The sequence below is a fragment of the Takifugu flavidus genome, chromosome 6 (genome assembly GCF_003711565.1).
Source record: "Takifugu flavidus isolate HTHZ2018 chromosome 6, ASM371156v2, whole genome shotgun sequence".
NCBI classification, from domain to species: Eukaryota; Metazoa; Chordata; class Actinopteri; order Tetraodontiformes; family Tetraodontidae; genus Takifugu; species Takifugu flavidus.
In genome coordinates, this window is record NC_079525.1 from 6,180,921 (window position 1) to 6,206,428 (window position 25,508).

General features: G+C 47.4%; 2 protein-coding genes and 1 non-coding gene across 3 annotated transcripts; all 3 read left to right on the forward strand.

Moving 5' to 3' along the window:
• The first annotated feature begins 845 nt into the window (after positions 1-845).
• On the forward strand, positions 846-8,914 carry LOC130526882 (beta-1,3-galactosyltransferase 2-like). The gene is made up of 2 exons (XM_057034881.1): positions 846-1,073; positions 2,785-8,914. Exons 1-2 carry the CDS (start codon positions 1,052-1,054, stop codon positions 3,774-3,776), a joined length of 1,014 nt encoding a protein of 337 aa, XP_056890861.1. The 5' UTR covers positions 846-1,051; the 3' UTR covers positions 3,777-8,914.
• Positions 8,915-9,567: 653 nt separating this feature from the next.
• Positions 9,568-24,335, forward strand: LOC130526825 (vasorin-like). The gene is made up of 2 exons (XM_057034789.1): positions 9,568-9,754; positions 20,165-24,335. Exon 2 carries the CDS (start codon positions 20,179-20,181, stop codon positions 22,294-22,296), a length of 2,118 nt encoding a protein of 705 aa, XP_056890769.1. The 5' UTR covers positions 9,568-9,754; positions 20,165-20,178; the 3' UTR covers positions 22,297-24,335.
• On the forward strand, positions 16,586-16,679 carry trnai-uau (transfer RNA isoleucine (anticodon UAU)). The gene is made up of 2 exons: positions 16,586-16,623; positions 16,644-16,679. It is a non-coding gene; the product is annotated as a tRNA-Ile (tRNA).
• Positions 24,336-25,508: the final 1,173 nt, after the last annotated feature.

Sequence of the window (25,508 nt, forward strand, 5' to 3'; positions counted from 1 at the left end):
GACCGGCGCGGAGCAATACGCGTGTGGCGTGAACGAGAGTGGCGCGGATCGCGCACGACCTTCGTGGTGCTGCGCGCATGTAAACGCACGTAATGACGTCACTTTTGTCTGAAGAAGGAAATGTGAGGTCATCCAAGACTTTATGACTATAATAACAATAATAATTAATACAACAATAACAACAACAATGATAACAATGTTATGGTTAAAAACAATAACATTCTTCTTCTTCTTATTGTTATTATTATTCATAAAGATAATGTTGTTATAATAATAATAATCAGAATAAAACCTATTGTTATTATTGTTGTTTTAATATAATTGTTTTGTTTTATTCGTATGACCAGTACTTTGTTAGTATATAATCGTATATTATTATTATTATTGTCATCATCATCATCATCATCATCATCATCATCATCATCATCATCATCATCATCATTGTCGTCGTCTACTGCCGTTGAACTGATCCTGCAAGTAGAATTGACACCAGAGGAAATTAATGTCCTTCATTTTTAACGTAATCATTTTTATTTACATGTTTTAGCACATTTTCCTTAGGCCTCCTAGTTTGTGACTGGCTGGTGATCTGGCCCTGTAATTCTCCTTCGACGGTAAAGCATTATACAATGATGATGGGGTATTTAATATAGTTATAAAATGTACATTTATTAAATTTCAATCGCCTTCAAGTTTATTAAAACATGGAAGGAGAACTCGTTTTTCTTGCTACGTGTGCTGACAGTAAAAAATAGAATAATTAATAGTGTTTGTTTTGTGAGACCATCAAACTGTTAACGAATGGCAAAAAGGAAAAACAAAAAAATGAAGCGCCCCTCAGTGGTGGAGGTGTGCAGCGCTAATGGGTCCCCTCCCAAAAATATCCGGCAGCTTGTCTCCGGGTCGTCGAGCAGCTCTTTTAAAAGCAGTACGCGTGTCTTTATTTTCAGGGGCCAGAGTCCAGCGGGTGGGAAAGAAGGAAACGATTTTTCCACTGGATTAAGGCACTTCAAACTTGTTTGGTGCACCTGGGACTGGGTGCGCCGCCTCCATGGGGTCGGGGATGTTTCAAGGTGAGTGTTTTAAATGGTTACGCAGCAGCGAACAAACCCGCAAGACATCGCCACAGGGGGATTTAAATTTGATCTTCAAAACCCAAGATCCAATGGTGTCCTGCATTGCGCACAGGGTAGGAGTTGAGCGGAGGAGGACGGGGTTGAAATGGGGGTTGTTGAGCCGTTAGAGCAGGTTTTCCCCTGTGTTCAGTTCCATCTTTCTCCACCATAAATTAGTTTCAGTCGAGCCAAGGAGGTGGCAGGTGACATACATTTTTAAAAACATCTCTGCTGCGTTTAAATGTGAATTTTTTACAAAACAAAAGCTGTAGTGATGTTTAAAAAATGTATAGGCAGCACAAGCTACAAGCAGAACTTATTCATGTTGTAGGGGTGGATATGATGGATAATAGAGATTTTATGGCCTTCAGAGTGTCAGATAACAATAGTTCTGGCCTCTTGTTTTAACACCCATCAGACAGTTCTCTACATGTTTGCCTCCTCTTCTTCACTCTTTGCTCAACCATCCATCAGGACCACAACTCTTTCGTGCGTCATTTCATTTGTCAATGAAAACAGACGGATCGGCTCTAATAAATATTGTTTTGGAGGAATTCCACCTGCATTTTTTAGTAAAAAATCGAGTGTGAAGGTTTCATCATCACCTGTCGTGTAAAAACCTCCACTGCTCTGAGGTGATAGTGATCCTATGGTGGCCGGTGGTGGACAGAAAATGTCGTTTTTCCAGTTTTGGAAAGCCTTTGTTGTTATTTAAATAACAAACACAGGTCTCTCGGTGGAGCACCTGATGCTGTTGAAGGTGCCAGTATGTAAATTTATATCGGTGGTTCTTTCAGACATAAACAAATTCAAATTCTAAAAAGAAAAAAGAGATGAAGAAAAAAGAATACAAACTGTGACATTCCATCAACAGCTGTGGTTGAAAGGGGTTGTGTGATGTTTACACATGTTAATTCACAGTTTAAATTTTAATTTCAGTTGAAGTTTAAATTTCATTCCCTGTGTACTATGTTGAAATACTGTATCATTAACAGTTTAACGCTGTCATTACTTTTAATATTGTTATCTAGTGGTAGAATTCTAACATTTTTCTCTTTTAAAAAAATCTTGCTCTTTTCTGGAGAATCAACAATGACTGTAGATTTGTAGTTATTGCCCTAACCTGTTCAAGTTGTTGTGGTAACAACTCGCAGCTAAAGTCCAAAACAACGATTGGCTGCCCTCTAGTGGCCATCAGGAGCCTTACTACTGAACATAAATTATGGCTCTCCTGCCCCCCCCCCATCTAGGGATGGAGATGGATGTTTGCTCCGCAGGGTGACCCACAGTACCCTGGCAGCCAGATACGAGGGCCAAAGGTCAAATCAAATCAATCTTTATTTATATAGTGTCTATTACATTCAAGATTGTTTTGAGGCGCTTTACAGAATCCCAGGGCCTCACCCGCAACAAGCAACAGTGGCAAATTTATTCCATGCTGTCCTGCCTGCAGCAGAATCATCCATTAAGCCATAAATTAACCCTACAGAGGCAACAAAGGGGATATATTAATCCAACTCCCAACAGGGGAGGCGATCGCTAAACATTCTGCCCTGTGATTGGTCAGCTCGGACCTCGAAACTGCATCTCATCCAATGTTTGATAATGCAAAGTTGTGGATTATCATGGTGTTTAGAACCCAACCTTACTGCGGTGTTTGTGCTTTCAGCTTTAATAAAACGCTGGAGGAGAAACCACAGAAAAGCCGTTGTTGGCGTGCTGGGCGCGGCATCCTTACTCCTGCTGTACTGTGCACCAGAGCTTCAGAGTCCTGGCTCGTATTATGTGGCCTACCCAGGTAACTACACTTTTGTCATCAGCGACACACCAGCCTGCAAAAACTCAACTCCTTTCCTGCTCCTGGTGGTTCCGGTCGCGCCCAGCGGCAGGGCGGCTCGTGACGCCATCCGAAAGACGTGGGGAAGCAAAAAGCTGGTTCTGGGTCAGCTGGTGGAGACCCTTTTCATGCTGGGCCTGTCTGGGGGCGCTGATGCCTCAAAGCAGCAGGAGGAGCTGAGACGGGAGAGCCGGCAGTACCGTGACCTGGTCCAGAGCGACTTCCTGGACAGCTACCGCAATCTGACCATCAAGACCATGATGACTCTGGAATGGCTCGCCACCAACTGCCCCCGCACCTCCTATGTCATGAAGGCGGACTCGGACGTGTTTCTCCACGTGAAGAATCTGGTGAGGCTGCTGCTGGATTCCAGCACGGCCAAACACAACTACATGACAGGGCTGGTGTGGTGGCACAGCAAAGTTCTCAGAGACCCATTCAACAAATTCTACATGCCCAGACACGTGGTACCCGAGCCCGAGTACCCCCCCTACCCTCTGGGCATGTCTTACGTCATGTCCATGGACCTACCTGCCAAGATCCTGGGGGTGTCCCCTCAGCTCAAAGCTGTGTTCATCGAAGACGTTTACCTGGGGATGTGTCTGAAACGCCTGGGCATCCACCCCACGGACCCTCCCAAGGACACCTTATTTCTGGTGGACCCCCGGCATCCTCTGAGCGACTGCAGCCTGTCCAAACTGATCACCACCACCACGAAGAGCATCCTGCAGATGGTAGATTACTGGCAGAGGATCAGAGAGGCCCAAACCAAATCGGGAAATATGTGTCTGAAATCTCCTGTGGTGCAGGTGACTGCATTCTGACCTCTGCCCGACTTCTGTTCCTCGCAGGTGAAGACTTGATAACGTGTGTGCAGTTTCTCTTTGATCCACTAGGTGTCGTGCTGGTCCCAGACAACTTGGGGCCCTGGAGCCGTTGCGGAGCTCCCGGGTCTCTGAATCACGCGATCCATCGATCATCCAATCTTTATTTATATAGCGTCTGGTAGAATCAAAATCCTCTCTAGGTGCTTTACAGAATCCGAGTTCCTGAGCTGCAACAAGCCCAAGGGGCAACGAAGAACTCCCCTTTGGAGCGAGGCCTCTGGTGACCCTGTAGCTCAGGAGAGGGATTTTAAAAACACTTGTGTGTTATGTTATACGAAGAGGGTAACTAAGAGAAAAATTATTTATTTTAAAGGATGTTTAAAGATTATGTGTTCATTGTTTTAGATTTTCTTTTGCTACATGTGTTATTTATAGGCTGTAACTACTGAGAACTACTGCAGCCATGAGGAGCAATCACTCTGGCCTTTTTATTAGACTGAACTTTATTATTTATAGGCAAACATTGAATACTAAAACACTAAATTTGCGGTTCTGAATGCGTCAGGGATGAAATTTGCACTCTTTCACCAGCAGGGGGCAATCTGACCATATTCTCACAGGGCATAAATGATGAGAATTTAGTCATTTGTGCCTTTTTCAGTCTATTTGTAAAGCTCAACTGTGACAAATTTAATAATGCTTTATCTTTTATCCTCAAGAATGTTTTAATTAATGTTATTGTACGACAGCACTTAGTCATTTTGACTAGGACTGAATTAACAGCATTTGATGCAAATTTCTGTCAGCCTCATAAATGTACGACTTTGGCTAAATTAGCTCAATTTAATGGCCTAAAGCACTTTGCGCTTCATTTTCAAAGATGAATTCTTCTACTTCCTGTCTCTGCTCACAATTAATCGGGGCACACATGCGGACAGACAGAGGAAATTGTTTAACGTCTTCTTCTTTTATGCTCTTAGATGGGATTGAGCTGGTTTCTGCATTATTTATTGTTATACTGCGTGTGTGATTTATGCTCTTTTTGCCCCTCAATGATCTGGTGCACAAGGCTGCCTGACATTAACACGAAACAGTCTCATCTGTCAGAGAGAAAAAATAAATCAGCATCTACTGCAGCCTCGAACGACCAATAAGAACTAGTTTTTCCAGTCCGCGATCACATGTTGATTAGTTGTTGATTACATCCAAGATGTGCATGAAGGAGGGCTTCCTTGTTCCCTGCAACTCCACCCCCCCACAGATGCAGCTCAGGAGCTTTGTTTACAGTAAAATGATGCTAAAACGAGTTTAGCTTTTATGTGAAAGTCTGCGGGAGAAAGACAATTTGTATAAACCAAATCATGGTGGCGGTATTAAGTTGTCATTGGCACAGCTTTCAACACGTCTCCATGGAGTTTTCCTCCCCACACGCACACACACAAGCGGAAAAACGCGCGGTTGATGCGAATGGAAGCCAGATGCAGCTGTTATTTCAGGATCGCAGACAGTGAGAGGGCAGAGGTCGAGCGCTGGGTCTCGTTCTATCTCCCTCCATTCGTCAGCACATAAATAATCCTGCTGTGGCATGAGGGAAGGTGCAGTCAGAGACGGAGGACGGATGAGGGAGAGGTGACGGTGTCATCCGATGATCAGTGAGGAATGAGGACGAGACGAAGGGTGTGGGAATGGCTTGAGCGCAGGTCGTCTGGGGTCAAAGCCAAAAATCAAGTGCCACATGTTGATTCTTTAGCATCATGCGCTATCTACTGTTAGCTCATTTTGTGTTTTGGGCCTATTTGAGCTTGGTTGACTCTTCCCGGGCTAAACTTTAAATATGTGTCCGTGTGATAGATGGAAACAGGCACGTTTCAGGTGTAAATTGTTTGTGAATAAAAGATCCTGAGCGGCCTCGTCAGATGTTTTCCCCGCGTCCTCTCCATTTGTTTACATCCTGTTGAGTCCTGCTCCACCAGGAGGACCCCTGCCGCTCCAGTTCTCACGGTCCCCGCCATGAAGCCGCGGTGTGGGCTGTGAGAACCACCAGTGGCCTCCTGCCGCGGCCCTCTCCCTCAACGCATAAAAAAAAATCAAGATAAACATGTCACAAGTCGCCGTAGATTGTATACACACATAATCAGACGCGATGGCGTGCACGGCGTCCAGCTGCAACTCCTCCTCTGAAGACAAACACAGCTGCTGAGGCTGCAGCGACCGCATGTACCACTTGTGCAATCTTAATGATAGTGCAGGGAAACGGCGCGGTTTTATCCTTTTAGACCTTGATTTGGATGTTTTTGAATTACTCCCGCATTATTCCAAATCTCGGGTCTGTAGAACTTTATCTGATTTATAACCTGGAACTTGAACTCTTCCCGCGCACTGTGCCGCAGAAACCTTTTTACCGCCATGAGAGAGAATAGTTTTGTCATTAATTAAGAGACAATCGCGATCGTCTACTTTCAAACCAAACGGGAATTCTTGGGGTTTGTTGTGTAAAAATCCGTTTATGTGGGTGCGGAGCTGAGAGTGGGGGAACGTAACCGCATTCGTGTTCTCTGCGTTGTTTCGTCAGTGTTCCCCACCTGTTCTGCGTCTTCTCATGTGGTTTCTGCTGTGGTTGTGGCCTGGGATTAATCTGTATCTGGTTTGAAATACAGTGAGAGCCGATAGTGAGAAGGTCTGTTTGCGATCCCGAAGGCCGCGCGGAACAAAACAACAACGCCCACGCGTGTGATTAATCAAACACGGCTTCTCTGATCTGGATGGAACTCAAAACGTTTCATATTTCCCACATGTGTAAATGTAAATACACGTGTCACACATGCAGAAACCATTAAGGAGGACTGGTATCGTGCACAAGAACATATTGTATGCCTTTATGCATGTGTCTAAATTTGTGTCTATTCTTGCAAGAGCTTGCTTATGTGAAAGCAACAGGCACACACACACACACACACACACACACACACACACACACACGGAGGGGAACTAAAGTGTGTCTTTGCAACGAGACCTGGAATTTTCCTTAAAACGTAGCTGTAGCACAGAAATTCAGGAAAAGAGGAATAATAGAATGAAAAGCTGGAGTCTGTTCTGGTCTTAATTTAGTGTCTCTGGCTCAGGCCCAGACAGCCATTCAGACCGCCTCTCCCCCCAGGAGAGCCACTCCAGGCTCGAATTCCTCTCTGTTATTTCATGTTTTCTCTGCGTCGCGGCCCTGATGACTGCTGGAAAAGGTGGCGCGCAGACAGAAATGTGCGTCGGGACAGGCGGGGATGGCATCCCTCGACTCTCTGGACGCTTCTGTTGGGGAGTTGTGAAGTCCGAGAGGCACAGATGAGGAAACACAGGGTCGTTTCCGTCGTGTTGGGGAGGTTGAGCCTTCTCCAGCACTGCCTGCACAAATCACATAAACACTCCGAAACACTCCGCCGCGGTTGCTGCTCACGTTACACCAGTCCACGTTACACCAGGGCTTTCATTGCCTCATGATTTCTGCCAGAAAATGAAGGAAATGAACACTTGGGAAATGACACATGCAGTAAAAACTCAGCCCAAAACCTCAGATCATTTCCATGACCTCATATAACACACATGACCTTGTCAAGGCCAGCACAACCATTTGAGCCCCGCTAAGAGTGTGTGAAGGACTGCTAATGGCACTTGTAGGAAGGCAGAGGAGGGGACATTATTTTAGGCAACAAAGATCCAAATATAGACTCCCTGCTGACTCTGATGCTTTAGGTTTAAAGTTTAAAAATTAAAGGTAAACTGCTGCTGACTTTGGTGCCACATTGCCTCTCAAAAACCTGAACTGAGAGCCAGAAGGGATGCTAACAATGAGCTAACATGCTAGCGTAAAACTGAGGACATTTGCAGATTCTCAATTGACGAAAGGCCTAAAGAGTGCTTGTTATACTCTGGTGATGCAAGCATCAGTAGCAAACGTGCCTTGAATTCTCCCCATCTCTTGTTTTTTCCATCAATTAAACAACCTAACCTGATCTGACCGTCGGTTTGCCGTATTGATTTCTTCCCATGAGAAAATCCCACCTCGGCCTTCCACCAGGGAGCAGCAGGTCAAACACGAGCGTCGCTGCCCTGTTTGTTTTCACGCGCTCCCGTCAGAGTCGCTTCCTCTTTCTCAGCCTCGCAAACACAAGCGCGCATGAGCACAAACACACAGCAGCTCTTTAATGGCTACAGTAGATACTGTAGAGCCCAGATTTATTGGGCAAATATTGATGAATTCCCCCCCAACTGGTCAGTTATCTTCTACACACATGCAAATATGATTAGTTTAGGGTGACACAAGTCATAAAAAGCTGCAATTTAAGTGTTAGTTTTTGTGTTGTGTTGTTCTTGCACCAATTTCGTGCACTTTAAGCATTTCTGTGCCTGGGTGCTCATGGAATAATGACGGAAACCTGGCAAAGATTTTCAAAGCAACACGTTTAAAATACAAATTGACAATCTTTTTGTGTGAGAGGTGTCTGAATTTACCTCCGCCTTTCACCACAAGGGCGCGCCAGTCCTGACACGCTTATTTTAGGCTTTCGGCGCTGTGATGATGGGATTATTGGGTCACTAATATCTCTGTGAGACAACAGTTGCAGCTTTCTGCAGGGGGGAAGCTCATTTGTTTGTACACAGCTCATTTGCAGCCTGAGGTGTCGGACGGAAGCGTGAGCTTAGTGGCCGTCATCCGCCATCAGGCGGTATAAATACACGGAGACATGCAGACTGAAGCAACCATTAATAGTGACCATGTACGAAGCTGAATCTGTTTTATGAGTTCACGAGAAAAACACTTGTAGAGCCCCAAATAACTAATTTTCAACCAAGCTTATAACATTTGTTTGTCACTTCACTTTATTTATCACCTCATTCACGACTGCTTGTTTTGTAACATCTATTTTTTAGTTTTGTGCTTTTACTGTGTCTATTTATTTTTTTTACATATTGTTCATTATTGCTGTGAGGTGACCAGAAAGGTGCCGCCAAATGAAATAGATTCATATTGTTATTATTTCTGGATCCAGATGGTGGATCCAAAAGTTAATCATCTGTTCCTCTGCCGTTTGTCAAAATTTCCTGAAAATGTAATTATTATCGTTGATAAATGAGTTGTTGTTTTTTTTAAAATAGATGTAGAATCACATTTTCTCCTTAGGGGATGATCTTGATTATTAATTGTATCCTTTTTAAAAACTAATTTTAACCTGCATAATGACGTCAGTAGATGTTACATTTACATCCACATGAATCACGTTTTCATAGAAGCGCTCTAATGGCAATACTACCACCCCCTTGTGGACAAAAAACGTCGTTTTCTGGAAGTCCTCCAGAACTCAAATCACTGCAATTTAAAAAGTTGTCCATCAGCATAAACTGGGTAACTATGGAAACTCACCTTTTCAGATCAGTTAATAATTAAAGCGTGAATAAACGTATTAAACCCACAGTTATTTAGACTTCTAGACATTATACGCGCATCTGTGCGCAACTGTTAGACTTTAAAGCCAATGTTACTAAGAAAAACTATTTATTAGACGAACGCTATGATGCCGATATGCTGCTTAACGACAGCGATGTTCAATATAATTCATTCTGATTGAGTAGCAAGACCAACATATGAGTGAAAATGTAAAAAGCTGACTTCCAGCTTCAGGTTTACCTGCAGAAGCGCCCTATCTGCTGTTGTGCAGGTGCAGTGTGCAGCGGGAACGCGCCGCACTGCGCGCTCCCCTCCCACTTCTTGTTTTAAAGTCAGTCCTCCTCCTCAATGAGCACTATTGTTGGAGCGGCCGTGCGCCCCTGAACTCTGGCGAAGCTCCACAGGCGGAGCGGAGCGAGCGCGCTGCACTGATCCCACTTTCACTCTGCTGCCTCGCATGGAGACACTTCGGTGGAGGGTTTCGAACTGACAAAGTGGATAAAAAGTCGAACGTCGGACTGTGGATTTCAATAGCAAGGTGAGTTTTTCCTGCACGGCACGACTTTTTTTATTTATTTATTTTTAAAAATAATACAGCACACGAGCACCGTATAACTCCTCAGGTGAGCTTCCTGCAGTTTGTCCATAACTGAAATCCATTTTCTTCTCTTAAACTCCGCTAAAAAAACACACATTTGGTTACTTTGAGCCGCAGTAATCGACCCAGCTCGATCAGGCTCAGCGCGCTCCGTGCCCGAGAGCTTTTCCTTTTGGCCCGCGTTGCCTTGCATTCCTCCCCCGGCGCCCGGGTCTCTATCTCGGGTCAGGATCAGCCGGCCGGACGCGCTCGGAGGTGCGCGCGGAGCCAGGAGACACACAGAGGGGAGTGTTCCCCCCGCGGAGATGCGCGGAAACAGGATCAGTTCTTATCTTTGTCGACGCTCCAGAACGCGTTTGTGCCTAATGTGTAGGATTAGGGTTTTTTATCCGCCTCTGCATGCTTTCAATCAAGTCTGCTGCTTGTTTGAATCAGTTTGATAGGCTGTTGATCCGCACTTTCCCCACTGTGCTCTAGATTCTGTGTTTATGTGTTGAATCTGACATAATTATAGTTTCCTGATGTCCCCTTTAACCAAAGGAGCGCTTTCAGGTTTCATTTTAAACCAATAATCCGTTAATTCCGCCCCAAATCTACATCCAAATGAATAAAATCTATTAAATGAAAAGTCAAAAGTTAATCAATTTGATTTCTTGGAACGTTTAAGCTTCAGGAATTTGTCTTTTTATCATTTTAAATTAAATCGAATTAATTAAGGTTCGCAAAATAGTAAAATTCCGCTCCGGAATGTTGGCGTGGGCTGGTTCTGTGCTTACGAATATTCCATGCAAACGCAGAATTACTGGAAGCTGCAGATGACCTGTGCGTGCACGCTGACCCGTGCTGCCTTCAATGAACAGGCGGAGTTTCGGACAAATCTGCTATCAAGCAAACAATCCCGGGACGTGTATGGGAAAAGCAAAGAGAGGTTGAAGCAGCGACGGCATGGAGAGCAAAGCAAACATTCCTGACTGGTGTCTCAGCAATTTAATTAAGGTTTTGGTGAGATGCTGCGCCATGAAGGTTAAACCCCGCCCACCGACCCCGTTTGCGTTAATCCCAGAGGTCGGCTAATAAATGTTGGGGTCATGCCACCATGACAACTAAATAAAGGTAAAGGTTTACAATAAAGGAGTTAATAACCCCATGAAGGAAGTTAAACCGTACATGGCGAAGTGTGTGTGCGCATGCATGGGTGTGTATGTTTGGATGACATCTCAGTTGTTAGCACCTTCACCATCTTACAACCCCTCCTCTTATTGGGGTTGAAGTGCACCCTGTGGTGCCACACACACACACACACACACACACACACACACACACACACACACACACACACACACACACACACACACACACACACACACACACACGGCCCTTCAGGTCACATTTCGGTCACTGTACCACTGCCTGCTCCACTCTGTGTTTATGGGCCATAAAGCTATGATGTGATTGGCCGGCACTTATTTCTGCTACCTGATGCTTTTTTAAACTTTCAAAACTCCGCCGGTCCCTTTTCTGCAGCGCTCCCGTCGTTGTCCCGGGCGACAGCGGCCACCTCGTCCGCCGTGTTTGACGTGCACAGACGTCACATTTTTACCACCACACTGAGGCTCGTTTCTAGTCCCTCCTCCCCTCCGGTTCTGGTTTTTGTCCGATCTGTTTTCCAGCGTTCTGCTGTGTTAGCCGAATATTTTCCTGCCTTTTTTCTTTCCCGGCGTCATACTGAAACCCTTGTGATGCACAACGTTCCCATTGGAGTGCGGATCACATTTCACGACACTGTTTATTTCCTTGTGTGACCAGAATTTCCCTCCAAACCTCAATGTTCGGATGAGAAAGAAGCTAAAAACACCCGTCCAACCTCTCCAAGATGCTTGGCTGTCTCAGTAATGCGATTAAATACGAGCAGAATCTCTTATCAGACTTGAAGCTGTTGCCAGTTTCCATAAAGAGACGCTGATTTCACTCCACACACATCCTGAGTGCAACACTGGAATTAACCGGCTAACTGCTCATTCCGACTCGACCTTTCCAGTGTTAGCGGCAGGCAACCGCGATCGATCATTTCCTGACTATGCCCCGCCCTCTACTGCACGCGTTCGTCCACGTCTGAACCTCTACGCTGGCGTCAGGGACGGCATTTATCGCTGAGGTTTTGCTAAATTGGGTTTCCGTTTCCAGTGCCAAAGTAGGCTCGGATTACATCGTTACAAGGTTCCCTGACACCTCTGGAATTCTAGACTCCAACCTGGAACAGGCTGAGACTTAACCTGGGGACACTCACCCCCCCTTATGCTGACCCCAGCCCCCGCCACCGCGCCTCCACCCTCGGGCGGGATTTAGGGGGTTGCGTGAAGCGTGTCTCGAAGCACCCCCCCTTCCCCAGCCTTGTGTAAACATGGTGGTTCAGCGTGAAGGTAGAGACCCGGACAGACTCGTAACATTCCTGTGCAGTACCAGGAGGCACCGGGACAGGAGGACGTCTCCCGCCGCAGGTCTGCGGTAACAGTTAACCGGCGTGAAAATACCAGGCTGAGATTAAGAGAACAATTAACCCTTTCATAACCTGCTGTCTGCAGCTTCCCCCCCATTTTATGCCCCTTTATAAAGACATCAAACTGCCACAGATTACACAACGAGACTGTTTAATACGCAGGTTAAACACAGGCTGTGGTGTCGACAGCACAGATTAACGTCCGTTTTCAGGGTAAAATAACAGGTTTCTGAATTGTTTATCTGAGCCTGTTCACCTTAAATGCACCGCGAAGAACGCGCGGCGCACGCCCTAATTTTAAATGTCAGCCGTGGTTTCTCATCATAATAAAAGGGAAAAAGAACAAAACCAGGTTGACTGTGGCATCGGTTGTTGAAACACAGGTTATTATGCAGTTGGCAACGTTTATCCTGCGTTTGGATTCTTTGTCAGTCAGAAAATTGACAGCTTTGCTCGGATTTCCGACAGTTTCAGGGAGCCAACAGGGCCGGAAAACCAGTTGGGAACTAACTTGGTGGCTTTTTAAAAGTAAAACGTGAAAACGCCCCCTTGTGGCCAATTAGAAAACCTCAAAATGCTGAAAGGTTGACACCAAATAGCCAAAAGATTGTTTCATGACAAGCCAGATGGACTTTTAACTGAAAGCCTTCTTGCTTGTTTTTGGTGTCCATGTCAAACTTTAGAGCTCAACATCTGCAAACACCTCTTCAGTTTCTTAGCTGAAGGTCATAAAACCCGTCACATTTCCTAATTATAGTTGTTGAAGCATCCATAACCTGAAACATGCAAATGTAACAAAACTGCCAGGCGGCGATTTAGGCCTGTTTGTCTTGGCGCTGTGAGCAGGGCTGAATAAAGGAGGCTTTTATGTTCTGACTTGACACCTAATCTGTCTGAAGTCTTTAAGATAACACGTCCCTCAGCCTCCGTCCACTGACAGCATCACCTGAGGGTAGCCGAGGTGTCGCTGTGCGTGTGTGTTGTGGATTGATGATAAGGGAACCCCATCCACCGGCTTCCTTGGGCAGACACGTACGCACACGCTGAAAGAAGACAGTAGCTTGGGGCGGGGGCGGGCATGAGGGCCCCACAAAGCACTTCAAAGAGCCAGGGGTCGGAGGTTGGGATCCGTGATGTTCCGCGATGATAGAGGCCGCTCCGCGTGCACAGGCAACCAGTGTTGGGTAGCGCTCGCCGGAGCCCACGCTCGCGTGTCGCCGGTGTGTGCGAGGACGTGCGAAAGATTATCCCGCCACAGGTGCGAGTCGAGGGGAGTGTTTGGTGTCCTTGTGCGCCTGCGTTTGGCCGCGCGTGTCGTATCATGTTGCTTTTCCCTGTGCACGGAGCGTCTTTGTGCAAAGCCGCGAAAATAGGTCACGTAACAACCAGATGTAGCTGCACAGGGGGATAAAACCGACGCCCCCTGGTGGTCGGCTGCAGCTCAGGTCTTAAACTGCCTCCACATCCCTATTCTGACATGTTTGGGGTGGGATGTGCCTGCAGCACGGACACGCTCTCTCTCCTCTGTGCCTCACACACACGCCTTCACATGTGCACACACTTGTAGAGTCTTCCTAGGAGGCCTCTCTGCAGCTGGCGGGGGATTAAGAGGTCAGGAGTCAAAGGAGGGCGGACCGGTCAACCCTCAGATCTCCACAAGGAACTGACGGAGCAGAAGAAACGCAGGCTGAGAGAAAGAGGCGTTCAGGACGAGTCGCTTTTACTGTCCAGATTAAGCAAATTAGCAGCAATCTGCGCCACACAAGCGAGCCGGTCCTGTGGATCGTCACGCGTCCTGCGCCGCCTGACAAGCCGATGAAAGCAGCAAGTCCTGGCATGTTGGGGATGTTTATCAGGGTTCCAGCAGGTTATTGTCTGATCGGCAACAGCGTCAGGATGGCTACAAATGACATTTGTGAAAGATCCACCTTGCACTTTGTTGTTTGTTGCTAAAACTGACTCGTAGCTGTTAATTACAAAGGGCTAGCTTGTTTTTCTGAGCTAAAAAAAGAGGTGAACAGACTTCTTTAGTGTCTTTTTTTATAGCCTTCTAAACTGCTTTGCGATGGCGCTGACACCCGCTTTGGCTGCAGAACAGAGCGAGCCGTGGGCGAACACGCTCACGGAGGGGAACCAGAAACCACTTTAAAGAGATGGATGAAAAGGTTCTCCCATTTGTTTTCGCCTTGATATCATTTTCCCCTTCTTTTAGCTGATAACGAAGAAGGCACGAATCCCTCTTTGTTCAGAGGCACCTGAAATCAGGCCTGAGCGATAACATGGAAACGTTACGCTGCAAACGACAGCAAGGCATCAAAAAATGAAATTTTCTGAAGCTTAGCGGAATGTGATCCGTGATCGGAACGACCCTACGAGGCCACGGCACGTCCTCACTGCGTCCTCACTCACTGGGACTGTTGAAGGGGAAATCTTCCTTCCTGGAGACAAATCCAAACACGGATGGAAAGAAAGGGCAGGATCTCCACCGATGTAACTAAAATTTGGTTAGCTTGAACCAAACCGAGGGTTCCAAAGTTCCCTAAATAGGAGCCGGTGTTTATTTCTGTCTGACCTTATGTGTAACGCACCCGTCCATGTCTGATTGCTGAAGGACTCTCCGTAAACACAGCAGAACTCCAAGAAAAGCAGCGAGACGCTGGCTCGGTGCTGCTCTGCTCCTCCGCCGGGGCCAAAACACACCAGACGGAGAAATTAAGCTAATGTATTTGTTTCTAACTTTGTGTCAAAATTGAACCTTATTCGGGGAAGGAAAAGTTTGTGCACGCGAGGCCTTCTGACTTTTTAAGGGTGCGTGCTGTTTGCAATGATATTTCTATTGTTAATGCTTATCGGTGCACCCCGGCGGGGTCAGCGGGGGCCTGTGGGAGTCTGGACATGCATGTGGATCTGTGTGTATATGGTCTCCATCCATCCACGCAAAACACAACATCGTTTGTCTCCCAGAAGGCTCAGAGGGTGGGGGGGTGGGGGGCACATTTCAGGGTCTGCTACGGAGCGTGTCGCCGCAGCTCCTGCATTTGTCTCCGTCAGAGCTGAGTAACGGGAGGTGGAATGAAGCCAGGGAGACGTTTGCTAACCAAAGCAGGCGTCACTTTAGAGGAGGGCACGTTTGACTGGTGGCTTCAGGGGTTCTGACCCCACCCGGTTGTTCTGATGGTTGAGCTGCATTGGATAGAACACCCAAACGAACCCTCTGAAACGTTGGTCTGATTACTGACGCGACCATCTCAGGGGTGCAACAGTCTACCGTCGCCCTTGGAAACCGCGTCGTGCACGTTTCCCACATCCAGGAACATCTAGCTTTTGTCTGGAATCACTGTTGCTGAATTTGAGGACCTGAGTTTTGTCGCACTCGCGTCAGATCGTGTCCTGTTTCAGGCTCTGATCTGAAACAAAGGAAAAGCAAAACAAGAGGAAAATAAACTGTGACTCAAGAGCCAGAAACACGCTGAAGAACAAACAAACAGGGGATGAAGATGGCGTCGATGACCTTTAGCCCGTTTATTTTTTTTTTCAGTTACGTGTTAGTAACCGAAGTTTCTGTAAAGTTAAACTCACAATAGCGCTTCTGTGGTGTGTGTGTGTGAGAGAGCGAGAGAGAGAGAGAGAGAGAGATTACTGCTGTATTGGGCTGATAAGAGCCATCACTGCTCTCACATACTGGTCTCGTAGGTTCTGGTCTTTTGGACGTGAAGCTGCAGACGCCTGTGAGCGTCGCTGCGAGGAGTTAAAAATACGACATTTTTTCCTGTTTTTGTGTAAAAATGCAGCCTTTGTTTCTGGGTCAGGAACCAGCCGAGGCCACTGATGTTAACAGAGCCAAACACACACACACACACACACACACACACACCACACACACACACACACACACACACACACACCACACACACACACACACACACACACACACACACACACACTGGTTAGTTTGCACTAATTGCTTGTCTGTCCAGTGTGTTTACTTTGAAAGATTAGCAGACGTTTAAGTAAATAGATAAGTGACAAAGTAAACATCCATCCCTCTAGTCCCTCTCTCCCTCACGCTCTGTCTCTCTCACACACACACACACACACACACACACACACACACACACACACACACACACGCACTAATTGCATTTGCTTTTAATTCATATATGCATTGAATGTATAAATTCTCATTTGTGATGTGTGTAAGTGTGTGTGAGGGGGCAGCAGTCATACCTGGCGGGTGTGTTTGGGTGTGTCTGTGCAGCCTATGTGCCTGTCAAGCTCCAGTGGCGTAATCGGTCAGCGCGCGGTGCTTATAAGACAGTAGCCAGCAGAGTGATGCCGAGGTTGTGAGTTCGAGCCTCACCTGGAGCAGAGCTGGAAGTGTAATCTTATTTTTCTGAAAACATCTCAAACACACATTTGCCATTAGAACAGATCATGTGACCTGAGTCTGAATCTGCACAGACCTGAGGCGCACGTCCTACCCTCGCTGACAGACGTAACCATGGCGATCCTTGACTGACAGGTGGGATGGGACCTCGGCTGGTCAACAGTCCCACGGATCATTAGCAAGTAATCAGTCTGGGAGGAGACAGACGAGTGTCTTCTATAACAGGAGGTAAAAGAGCGGCTCGGTCTGGACATTGGAACCTTGAAGTTTACTCAAGGATGTTGAAACACCTGCAGGATGTGTGGTTTTCCCCGAGAGGATTAAGAGATGAACGGGGAGAAAAGACAGGAATGGAGGGAAGAATGCTCGCCGCCACACCTGTGCCAGCGTGATTACAGGTTACACGGACACACACGCTCTTCTGTTTGTGTTTTGAAACACTAACACAATTGCAATTGCACTTGTGATGCATAATTGTTGGCATCTCTTAGTGGAAAAACTGGTATCAGTTTCAGTAACAGGGTGTGTGTGTGTGTGTGTGTGTCCAGTCCAACTGCACCACAGGCAGATATCAAACCAGGAAAGGCCGAACTGGTGCCTCCAGAAAAAGAGGCGTCAGACTGACGCGATGATTTGGTATACTCAAGTTGACCTTAGCTTAGCATGAGCCTTAGCGTGTCAAACGTGTGCACCTTAGTTGTCGTGCTCTTGAGTAAACATTGTAAGGTCCTTTCACATGGAGTGTTGTGGCTCAAACTCAAGAAACTGGTGGAGTGTGTTCAGACGTGCCTCCAAATCTAAAACCTCCCTTGATAAAGACGTTAGTTATGATTCATTTGCTGCCATCAGGCTGCTAACCATTAGCTGCAGAGGTGAGAACCCCCCCCCCACCACCACCACACACACAAATGCTTACCCTTTTCCACACACATGAGATACAGTGAAACATCGGAGACATTTAAATGGCATAATTGGCGATTTAAACGGTTGCAAATGCAGCAGAAAACGAGGCTGCGATGAAATCAGCCAACAAAATAACAGTTGGCTGAATGCTAATATTTAGGTTATAGCCTAATTGTTCGAGAACGCTAAAGCAAGTACGTACAAGCTGAGTAGGAATTTTCTTCTATACACCACTAATTCATTTGTTCTGTCATTTATTATAAGGAATGTCGATGTAGCTTCCCATGTGCAACAAATAACTTTAACGATGTCTACTTAGGGTTGACGCTAGGCCAGCAGACACGCTGCCAAAGCAGAACAACACTCTAAAACAGCGTGGATCCATGGTCATTTTTCCATGTAGTACCAGAACAGGACCTACCGACACACATTGTGCTGTAGTATCACATTCTTTTTACTGCAGCGAGCCAGCTTCTTTCTGCTGTTTCTTCAAGCTAATTCAGCCGCTACATTTCGGGCTGAGGTAGCCTCTCGGAGCAATGCTTGGCCCGAAAAATTGCTGTTTGACCAGTATCAGCGATGCACCTGTATGCATGTCGATTATAGCTGCAGTAGCATACCTGAGTTAGTAACACCCAGGTGTCAGCCAGGCCAATACCGTGGGTGGAGCTGTCAGGAATGTGCCGTGATCTGAGGAAGACAGGCACCAGGCTAATTATTTTCCCCTTCAAATACAGATTATATTTGTTTAACGGGAAAATAATCCATTACATTTCTGAATTGCGAGAGAAGCAAAATATTATCCAAACATACACGATACTGCAAGAGGTTAAATTCTTCCTTTGGCTTTTTACTAGTAGCTACAGTGGAAGTTAGCATGGCGGCTAAAGGACCCGTTTAATGTTCAGGGTGCATGCGTGTCTTGTCTGTCTTCTAAAATAGCGCACCAACGCAGTTGTTGCTGCCTAGTCTAGACGACAGTTGTCAGCACGCAGGTGTTTTTCTCCATCTGTGAGGGCTTCATCTGTTATTGTCATCATCATAACACCCCCCCCCCCCTATTATAATGGTTGCTTTGTCATCAGTGATTCCAGTTTTCCTTGGAAACATTTCACGATGGTCCCTGTTGGCACAGACGTAAAAAGGGACCCGGCATGTTGTTGTGTTGCACTGGCATCCAGCTACTGGTGCGAGCTAACAGTGTTAACAGCAGCAGCCTTCCTGGGAACAGATGTTTCAGACATACAAACAGATGTTTCAGGTGCTGGTTGGCTACCAGCTAATAAGATGCCAAGTTTCCCGTCCTATTCTCTCAATCATTACCCGACCCATCTTTTCACTGCTTTCTATCACCCTTTTAAGGGGGGCAGCAAAGGTTTATGCGGCCTTTCTGTCTCACAGTGAGGGATGGCCGCACTGGATTGTGGGTAACAGAATCCAGCTGCGTCGTGGATGGTGTGTTTGTGGGTCAGCGTGCGCAGGAATGCTCATGCGCGCTGCGCCTCTCTGCGGGCCCTGGGCGCACGCTCGACCTGCTCTGTATCAGTTTGACGGCGGCGTTGCTCTTTTTTTTGCCGACTTGAAGCGTTCCGAGGTCTCAGCCGAGATTCACGGAACAACAGCGAGTTCCGAAACTTCTGGGAACTCAGCACAAGACGGGAAGAAATATTTTGACAGGTGGGGATAACGTGGGCACTTTTCTGCCTGGAAGAGGAGAGACGGGATGTTTACACAGAGCTGCTCACTTCATCTCCCCGTACTTGGTTCCTCCAGGAGCCGTCCCGTCTTTCCTGTGAGAAGCTGAGCCTATCCCAGGATAAAGGAGGTGTTCATGGAGCCGTTGTGATATAAATGTCTTCCTGCAGAGTGCTTTGTTTAAACCGTGGGCTGATCATCCCGTGCAAGCGTATAAATTAATGATAAAGAGAAGGATTGGAGCTGCGATGATGTAACACACCAAAACAAAAACCTGCGGTTGAGCTGCAGACGGTTAGACGCGAATCTCAAGTCTTGACCTGAAAGCATTTTTATTTTGAGCGTTTATTTCCCATCGAATGTTTGCACTGAGTGTTTTCTTTCATTTCGAGACATTTCTGGCATAAGGAAAACCAGCGCGCGCACGGAGTCGTGCGCGTTTTACCAGGTTACGTGTGCGCAGAGTGGGTACCGCCCAGCCGTAGCGCCGCAGACTGGGTTTCACGGGCTAAAGGCTGTGGCGTAAACATGGAGGAGGGCCTGAAAAGTGACCACAGAAAGGGTCGTCCTGGGTGGGCCGTGTTAGCCCATCACCTCAGCCGCCCCCCGTACCATATCTGGGCTAATGTGCCATGCTGAAGAACCATTTTGACGTGTTTATGTCACAGGAAACATCAGTGTTGCTAATGCGCGTTAGCACGTTGGCGAAGGATAAAGAAAAAAAGCAAATAGCATTGACGTTACAAATGATGTCAAGGCTTTTTTTTCCTGTCCTGACTCGTATTTCGTGTTTGTTTATTGTTGTTTTAGGTTTACTGGGAAGTGAATCCGCAGTGACCTCAAACGTTGTCACTCTTCTGTCTTTCAGATCCCGGCGCCAAGATGTTGCACCGCCTCCTCCTCCTCCTCCTCTCCTCTGAGTTGCTGTTAGCCTCCGAGTGCCCTGCGGACTGCTCCTGCCATGACCCAGTGTCCATCTTCTGCATCAGTCGGCGTGCCAGCACCGTGCCCCGAGTCCCCACCGCCACTCAGAATCTCTATATCTTCGAAAATGGCATCGATACGCTGTCGCAGGACGACTTTAAAGGCCACGGTGACTTGGCGCTGTTAGATCTGAGTCAGAACAAGCTGACGGAGATTCCCGACGGAGTTTTTGGGATGCTGTCGAAGCTGAAGAACCTGGATCTATCCTCTAATCTCATTACCCACATTCAGAAGGACAGTTTTTCTGGATTGGTCCAGCTGGAGAGGTTGTATCTCCATGGGAACCGGATTCAGAGCATCCAATCGGAAGCCTTTGAGGGTTTGGAGATGCTTCTGGAGCTCAAGCTCCAGGAGAACCTGCTCAGCTCTCTGCCATCCCTGCGTTTCCCCAGCCTTCTGTTGTTGGACCTCAGTAACAACAACATTCCATCACTGGGACCTTCAGACTTTCAGACTCCTCACTTGGAGGCCCTTAAAGTAGCTTCTCTGGGGCTTACTTCTTTGGATGATGAGCTCATAGCTTCCATGCAGAGCCTTCATGAGCTGGATATCTCCATGAACCAGTTAACCGAGGTCCCTCCGGCCTTGAAGCAGGACTCCCTGAAGGGGCTAATCAAGCTCAGTCTGGCTGGTAACCCCCTGGGTGAGCTCAGGGTGGAGGACTTCGAGAAGCTGACCGGACTCCAAGAACTTGATCTGAGTGGGCTTAATCTCCAGGGCTTTCCACCGGGTTTCTTGCAGAGGTTCCCTCGGTTGTCACAGCTGACAGCGGCGGAGAACCCCTTTAACTGTTTGTGTCCGCTAGCCTGGTTTCCTGCCTGGCTCAAAGAGAAGGAAGTCAATTTCAAAAGGCCAGAGGAAACCAGATGTCACTTTCCTTTAGTTAACGCCGGGAAGAAACTTTCAGCTTTGGAAGCTAAAGATTTCGGATGTCCACTTACGACAACGGTGCTGATCAGATCCCCTATCGGAAGTACCCCCTCTCCCCTGGTTTCCACCACACCTCCGGAAATGACATACACCAACGCCATTCCACCTCCACCTCCGCCACCCAGTGAGGAAATTATCCCCTCCAAAACTCCTTACCCTCTTCCCCCAGAACCAACATTCTCCCCCAGTTCCACCAGTGGGGAACTGGGGGAGAATGTTTGTCCAGCAAACATCTGCCTCAACGGTGGCATGTGTAATTTGGACCCAATGGGCCAACTTGGCTGCCTCTGTCCTTCAGGGATTTCTGGCCTCTACTGTGAAAATGTAGACAACGTTCCTGACCAGCCCAAGCATTCAGTCACAGAAGCTGCTGTAGCTGTCTCCGTCCTGCCTGCCGCTAACGCTGCCATCAGCTCGCGGCAGGTGACGTCCACGTCCATCCTCCTTGACCTCCACCGCTTCATTGAGGCGCGGCCGCACATCCGTGGCATTAGGCTGATTTACCGCAACCTCTCAGGTCCCGACCGCCGTCCCATCATCCTCAGCATCCCGGCGTCCTACCCTGAGTACACTTTACGGGGTTTGAAGCCCAACTGTACCTACTCGGTCTGCGCCAGCCCCCTGGGTGAACGGTTTAGTTTAAGGACCAACAGTTCTGTAGAAACCGGGTCCTGCACAGAGGCTCACACTGAAGGGGTCTTGATGCCATTGTCAGGGACGACTGCACCCACGCCGAGCCCGATGACCTTTAACCTCATCCTGGCCATGGCTGCTCTGGCGCTGGTGCTAGTAGTATCCTTCTTGGCCGGGACAATCATCTGCGTGCGTAAGAGGCGAGAGGCCAAGGCGGGAATGGAGCTGGAGATGGGTCCCGCTGATTCCGATCCCATGGAGCTGGATGGGATAAAGGTCGGTCTAGAGAATGGCGGCAACGGCACCCTGCCTCACAAACAGGCTGAGATCGACCGCTGTCACACGCCTCCGTCGCTACAACAAAACGGGGGCTTGGATTACGAAGTGCCGCTGATGCCTGGACACTGCCCATCGAATAACAACCTGGCTTCCCTAAAGCCATCTTACTTCTGAGATGTGATTCAATGCAGTCGTCTTGGGAAACCACGAGCCTCCCCATCCAGACTCTTGAACTCCTGCTACGCCTGGCTTTGCATCTGGCATTCTGGTTTCATTCCTATTCCTAAAACATCCGCGACTAATAACAGAATTAACTCGAAACATGGCCGGCCTCCGCGGGACGACGAGAAGGCCACAACTTGGTAGCAGAGTCTGGCTACGCTGAAGTAAACCAGGTGCAACTAGAAGGGTAGAAAGTGCCTTTTTGCATCGTCGCATGTGCCCAGTGGCTCATCCGCTTGAATTTCTATGACTGCGTGAAAGAAACGTTCACCAAGCTGTAATCCTTTTGCTGGATTTTGGAGAAACCTCGTGGAGATGCGTCTTCATAACTGGAGAAAGAGACAGCGGCCGTCAAACCAGCCCGCTCCCGGTGGAGATTATCGACAGAAATCTTTTGCACTGAAAAGAAACATTTCTGACCCTTTTGCAGCGTCTCAGTCACGAGCCACCACAGAACCGATGGTTGCACTAAGGACGGCGGCGCGGCGACGCCGACTTCTCACCACCATGGGGGGATTTGAATTCTTCGGTGTCAACAGTTCGTCACTAATCCTTCTCATAGGTCCTGGAGCTTCTTCGCTCGGTGGTAGCTAAATTTGCTGTGAGAGATAAATGGACTGAACGGAGAGCCATTTAGAGCGGAACATTCTTGTTGTTAAGCTGAAAGTCTGTCGTGTCATTTTGATATTTTCATACCAGCCGTGTTTGCTCAGTATTGCTCAAATAAACCGCGACTTTGAAACTTCGCATTGACAAAATGTTGCTTACCGGTAGATCCGAAGTGAACACCGGCTTCTCTTTTTAAATATCGGCTCTAAGAGGATGATTGTGAAATGTGACGGCTGTCATTACACAGTGCTTTTGTTTGAGGTTCAGGAAAGTATGTGAGGAACTCACCGAGCCAGTGCAGAAGCGGACTGTCAGGGCCTTTATTCTCCGTGCCAGGTCTGCCAGGATAAGCCACAGGCTATTTTCACTGCCAACCTTCCCGAAACTGCCTTCAAAGTGTTTTCACTACAAAGCTCGCTCCTGTAGAGCCGCGCGCACGTGGCCAGAACAGTTCAGGAAGCGTGAAGGGAATTTGCTGTGAAGTTCATTGAGTTTTAGCCGTTAGCTTCTCAGATACGATCCGCAAGCTTTACGCTAGTGCTGCCGCGGCGTTACTCAGTTACACGCTCAAAACCAGCCGGCGAGGACAAAGAAATTACTTTTCTGGAAATTCTGATAGATCAGCTTGAATGGTTGGATCTTTGGCGTTCGCAAGGCCGCTTGGCAACAAGTTTCTGGGTTTGATTCCAGGGAAGGTTCTTCCTGGACCACAACAGTCGGCAGTGGGCTCCAGCACCGCCTTCTTGCACATAAACAGCAATAAATAACAGAAAATGGTTGGCTGGCTGTCACCTCCACCTGCACTTCTCTCCGGTATATCAAAGGGATACAGGGAACCCCCCAAAACCCAGTTCCGTGCTTTGCCTAGCGCGCCGCCGATTGTTTTGCTAGATTGTGGGGAACCAGTATGAAATTTACTGACTGAACGCACCACTAAAATTAAGAACTCTGTAGTTGCTGTGCTTTCAAGTGGACTCCTCCCGACGTCATATTTAGCGTGAAGTAGAACCAAAGTGTTCTCATCCCCACATTTGTCTCAGTTCCTCCTGCCATATCGCAGCTCATAATTCAGTCCGGTGGATGCTAGGATCCACTTTTTCCGCTTCCCTCCCCTCTCTTTTCCTTCCTTTCTGCCATTAATCTGGTTTAGTCACAGACACAGATGCTCGTATATCATCTCTCTAACAGTCAGAACACTTTCTGTATCACCCCAGATGAAATGTTTGTTAAAAAAAATGCTTATTGTAGAACTTTCCCTGTTTTTAGGGACATTTTTGTCTGTTTTCTAATGTTTTTGTATGTTTGTCAGTGAGTTCCTGTTCGCCCAAAAGGCGATCGATGCTGAGAAAAGGAACAGTATTATAAAGAACTGATGTAAAACACCTGGTTGTGTCTCATTGATCACCGACTTTTCTGATTTTAGAAATACTTCTTCGCTCAGTAGACAGTAGATTTTAGGAATCTGGGCAGCGTTCCAGAGTATGAAGCTTCCGTTAATGCATCAGTAAATACCTCATTACATACCCGCGGGGACCACAAACGCAGCGGACACATACATAACATAAAAATGAAGTAAATATATATGAAAACATCCAAAAGACAACTAGAAGATAGTGGGTTGCTGATGGAGGACGATGTCCTGCACACTCTCGGGATAATAAAGTCATTTGCTGCATTCAAGTGCCTCTGTTTGTTCGTAAATCCCATCCTGGCTGCTGGCTTTGACTGCTCGCCGCTGATTCACCACGCTTGTCGCGTTGCTTTGTGCTAATTCGGAATAGTCGCCATATTTGATGACACCCTCCTTCACGCTCATTATCTGATTAGCACCATTAATTATCCAACCATAAAGATGAAGTTTTTCCCCTCTGATTTGTTACAGCAGTTATGTCACAGAACTGTTGGTACCAGCAAACATGGCGGGTGGATTTGGGTGGGGTGGGGCTCAGAGTTCTGGAACTTCTGGTCAGATTTGCCCAACTTCACAGCCCATCACCCTCATTAGCCCCAAAATATGGTTCTCATTTAAAAGCCTTTGTCTGCAGGGAGGGGGGTTGGGGGCTGGGGAGAGAAGGAGACAGGAGAGTTGGGGGTGGGGGGGAAGGGGGTGATTTATTTGAACAATCTGGTTGTAATGAAAGCAGCCTGGGCTCGTTGGAGGTGGAAGGACAGAGTGAGCGGAGAGGGACGGGTGAATGGGGTGAAATCCAACTGCAGACAGATTGTTGGACCTGATAATGTTTGAAATGGAGCTTACAAGCCTGTTAACCCCCCCCCCCCCCCCCACCTCCCCTTAGGACTGTGTAAACGGCCATACCTGCATGATGGATGTGTAACCTCTGAGAGAAAGTTCAGGTTCAGACCCACCGAGGCTGGTTTATGTCTTTTACACGGAGAAAACCCAAATTCTGGCCCCGAGAGCTCAGATATCCCGGCTGGAAGAACGTCTGAAGTAATTTACAGATGCACTAAAACCTTTGGTGCTAACTCAGAATGCAGATCTAGTTCTCATCTGGACTTTGTGGTCTTTATTCTGGACTTTTATGTCTCTTATC